At 47.8% G+C, this 3362-nt stretch overlaps 1 protein-coding gene across 1 annotated transcript; it reads left to right on the top strand.

Annotated features, from left to right (window-relative positions):
- The first annotated feature begins 1462 nt into the window (after nucleotides 1–1462).
- Tmem174 (transmembrane protein 174) lies at nucleotides 1463–3098 on the top strand. Its single transcript, XM_005328958.5, has 2 exons — nucleotides 1463–2160; nucleotides 2343–3098. Exons 1-2 carry the CDS (start codon nucleotides 1538–1540, stop codon nucleotides 2443–2445), a joined length of 726 nt encoding a protein of 241 aa, XP_005329015.1. The 5' UTR covers nucleotides 1463–1537; the 3' UTR covers nucleotides 2446–3098.
- The last annotated feature ends 264 nt before the right edge of the window (nucleotides 3099–3362 follow it).

Here is a 3362-nt window from a genome sequence, read left to right as displayed (position 1 = left end):
CTGGGGTCAAAATCCAGTGCCAATTTAAAAAAAAGGATGATTTTTGTTATCAAAGGAAGTTGAGGAAGCCCTGCCTTGGGCAAGGACACAGCTCTCTCATTCTATGAGAGGAAGCAGATGTAATATTTAACCACCAAAGAGAAACATCTTCTTGGACAAAATCCAGGAAAGAAAGAAGGCCAGTCACAATTCTGTGGAGGACGAAGTTCACAGGTCATTTGGAAGCTTTGCAGTCATGAATGACAGATAATGTCCCTGAAGAGCATGCTGCGTTCTCTAAATGAGCTTGGGTTTGGGAACAAACATAGAAGGCTCAAAAAGGCAGCTGTTTGTCTCACCTTGGAGACCGGAAACTTGGGAGCCATCTGGAGGGAAGACCCTAAGCATGTGTCCCCGTTACACTATGTCACTTTCACCTCTGATGCTCATACAGCCTCTACCAGTGATGTGGCATATAGAAAGCTTTCCTGTGGATCTTCCCTCTCCCTCAGCTGGAGTTACTTCCCAAACATGCAAAGCAAAAGGCACCTGGGGGTGGGGCTGGGGTTGTGGCTCAGCGGTAGAGCACTCACCTAGCATCTGCAAGGTGCTGGGTTCGATCCTCAGCACCATATAAATAAATAAAATAAAAAGGTAATAAAAAATGGGGGGAAAAAAGGCACATGGTCCAGCCAGGAAAGAACAGGACCTCAGAGCTTTGTAACTCTGTTAATGAAGTTTTAAGTATTGCTATGATTTGAATGAGTCCCCTCCCACCCATAAATAAATAAATAAATAAAAATAAAACAAGAGGAAGAGAGACCTGAGCTGATACATTCTTGAGCTCTTACCACAAGATGCCTTCTGTCATGTTATGAAGAGAGAAGACCCTCATCAGATACGCTATAGCACCTTAGTATTGGACTTGCCAGCCTCTGCAATTGTGAGAAATAAACTCCTGTTCTTTATAAATCACCCAGCACATTGTATTCTATTATAGCAACAGAAAATGGATTATGACAAATACATCATGACTAGAGATTTCTAAAGTGACTGGGAATACACATACAGCCAAGAAATAGTGTCCACCTATTTGTAACCAGTTGATTCAGTAGCAAAGTTCGGTTACGCTCCCAGCACCTGTGGTGGATACATCAAGGGTCCCCTGGAGGCAGCTTTGCCATTTCTACAAACCTGGCTTTGGGAGGTCAAAAACAGGGCTTGGAGCAATAACTTGTCTAGTTCTAGAAGAGCACCTCCAGGCCTAAGGGCAGCTTGAGAAGTGTCTTCTGAATGAGTGAATGAATGAATGTGAACCCCAGAGAGAGCTTGTCATTGGCTTGCAAAACACAGACCTCCACTTGCTGGTGATTTATGACAAAATTTCAGGCTTCATTTCTCAGACCTTTATTCTTCTAAACAAAGTTCAGCCCTCAGCGTGTTACACTCTGTTAACCACAGAAGCCCAAAGTTCTTCTATAACTAATCTGAACCTGCGATTCCTCGGCTTTCACAATCCCTTTCCCCTCTGAGAAGCAGGGACCTTGCGGGAGGGACCATGGAGCACGGCAGCCGCTTGGAGGACTTCCCTCTCAATGTGTTTTCGGTCACTCCTTACACACCCAGTACCGCTGACATCCAGGTGTCCGACGACGACAAGGCGGGGGCCACCTTACTCTTCTCAGGCATCTTTCTGGGACTAGTGGGGATCACGTTCACCGTCATGGGCTGGATCAAATACCAAGGCGTCTCCCATTTTGAATGGACCCAGCTCCTTGGGCCCATCCTGCTGTCAGTCGGGGTGACGTTCATCCTCATTGCTGTGTGCAAATTCAAAATGCTCTCTTGCCAGTTGTGCAAAGAAAGTGAGGAAAGGGTCCTGGACTCGGAACAGACATCAGGAGGACAATCCTTTGTATTCACCGGCATCAACCAACCCATCACCTTCCACGGGGCCACTGTGGTGCAGTATATCCCTCCTCCTTACAGTTCTCAGGAGCCGATGGGGATGAACACCTCCTACCTGCAGCCTGTGGTGAACCCCTGTGGTCTCATACCCTCTGGAGGCGCAACTGCCACCATGCCAAGTCCCCCTCAGTACTACACCATCTACCCTCAAGACAATGCTGTGTTTGTGCAGGACGAGGACTGCCCTTCTTTCGTGGATGGTGGAAATGACAGGTATGGGGAGCGTATTGGGGATGGCCCTCTCCCACCTGTCACGCTCAGGATCTACAGCTGCATCTGGTCTATAAGGCAGGGGTGAGGACTATGGTCTGTCGTCTGCTGCTCAGGGTGGCAGCACTAGTTCTGTGAGTAGGGTCCTGGGCTGTAACACACCTGTGTTTTCTGTCACATTTCAGACGCAGCCCTGATGCTGACCAGCTAGAAGACACACAGCTGGAAGGGGACTGTGCGCGCTTCTCACCTCCACCCTACGAGGAAATATACACTCTCCCCCGCTAGAGGCTAGACTATCATGCTAAGGGAATGAGTATTTGAATTATTGTGACCTGACAACTGGCGTGTTCTGTGCTGTGACCTTCAGAAATCAGGCAGCAGAGCAGCCCAGACAGCCTGACATTCAAGGTGGGAAGTTAAATGTTTCAGGCTGGTAAAGATTATGATGGCCCGGGAAAGTTCCCCTTTAGTACAGTTTCAAATCCTCTCAGGTGAGCACCTCTCTGTGTAAGATCTCCAGGGATTTCACCTGCTCCCCTCCCCCTTTCCCTATGCAAAGGCATTGGTGTCTCAGTTTTAACTCCAGCAGCCAAGGATAAAAATCACTGCTTCTGAGACAATCACTTCTTGTCAGGGAGCTTCCATGGCCGAGCGAGTGGGGTGGGAAGGGAGCAGGAGAGAGAAAGAGGCTCAACTAAAGATTTCCCAGTGCTTGTCCCGGGCCCCAAAGTGGACTTGCATATCCCAATCAACCCAGTTGCCTTCTGGTTTCCCTTAAGGACTCTGAATATGTTAAAGGCCGAAAAATAGATGCATAGATACAGTAGAATAAGATAAAATAGTGTCTCCTGTTGGAATAGTGTTGGATAGCTGGCCAAACCATATGGATGAAATGATAATGAGATAATGATGTGAATAAATCTGTAGGTTATCACTGAGTCACAGTGACCCTGGGCTGCTGATGTTCTCTTCTGCCATGCTGGAGGTTGATAGATGTGTGATGCACGTGAATGGCCTTTGGTCCATCCCAGACTGGGGTCATCCTGGGCATGAATGAGCCCTGCCATATGGCTGACTGACCGCAGGCACTTCCCCAAACCCTAGGGATCTGTTAAGTTAGAACAGAGCTAGCATGTCAACACCTGAGAAGTCATGGTGGTGAAAAGGATCTTTTGGCTAAGATAAGCTCACCTTGTTCATAA

The sequence above is a fragment of the Ictidomys tridecemlineatus genome, chromosome 1 (assembly GCF_052094955.1).
Source record: "Ictidomys tridecemlineatus isolate mIctTri1 chromosome 1, mIctTri1.hap1, whole genome shotgun sequence".
NCBI classification, from domain to species: domain Eukaryota; kingdom Metazoa; phylum Chordata; class Mammalia; order Rodentia; family Sciuridae; genus Ictidomys; species Ictidomys tridecemlineatus.
Note: the sequence above shows the minus strand (reverse complement) of the source record. Positions and strands in the feature narration are given on the sequence as shown.

Coding starts and splice junctions, on each gene's coding strand:
- Tmem174 (XM_005328958.5), top strand. CDS start 1,538: ATGGAGCACGGCAGCCGCTTGGAGGACTTCCCTCTCAATGTGTTTTCG. Junction 2,161..2,342: donor GTGGATGGTGGAAATGACAG/GTATGGGGAGCG, acceptor GTCACATTTCAG/ACGCAGCCCTGATGCTGACC.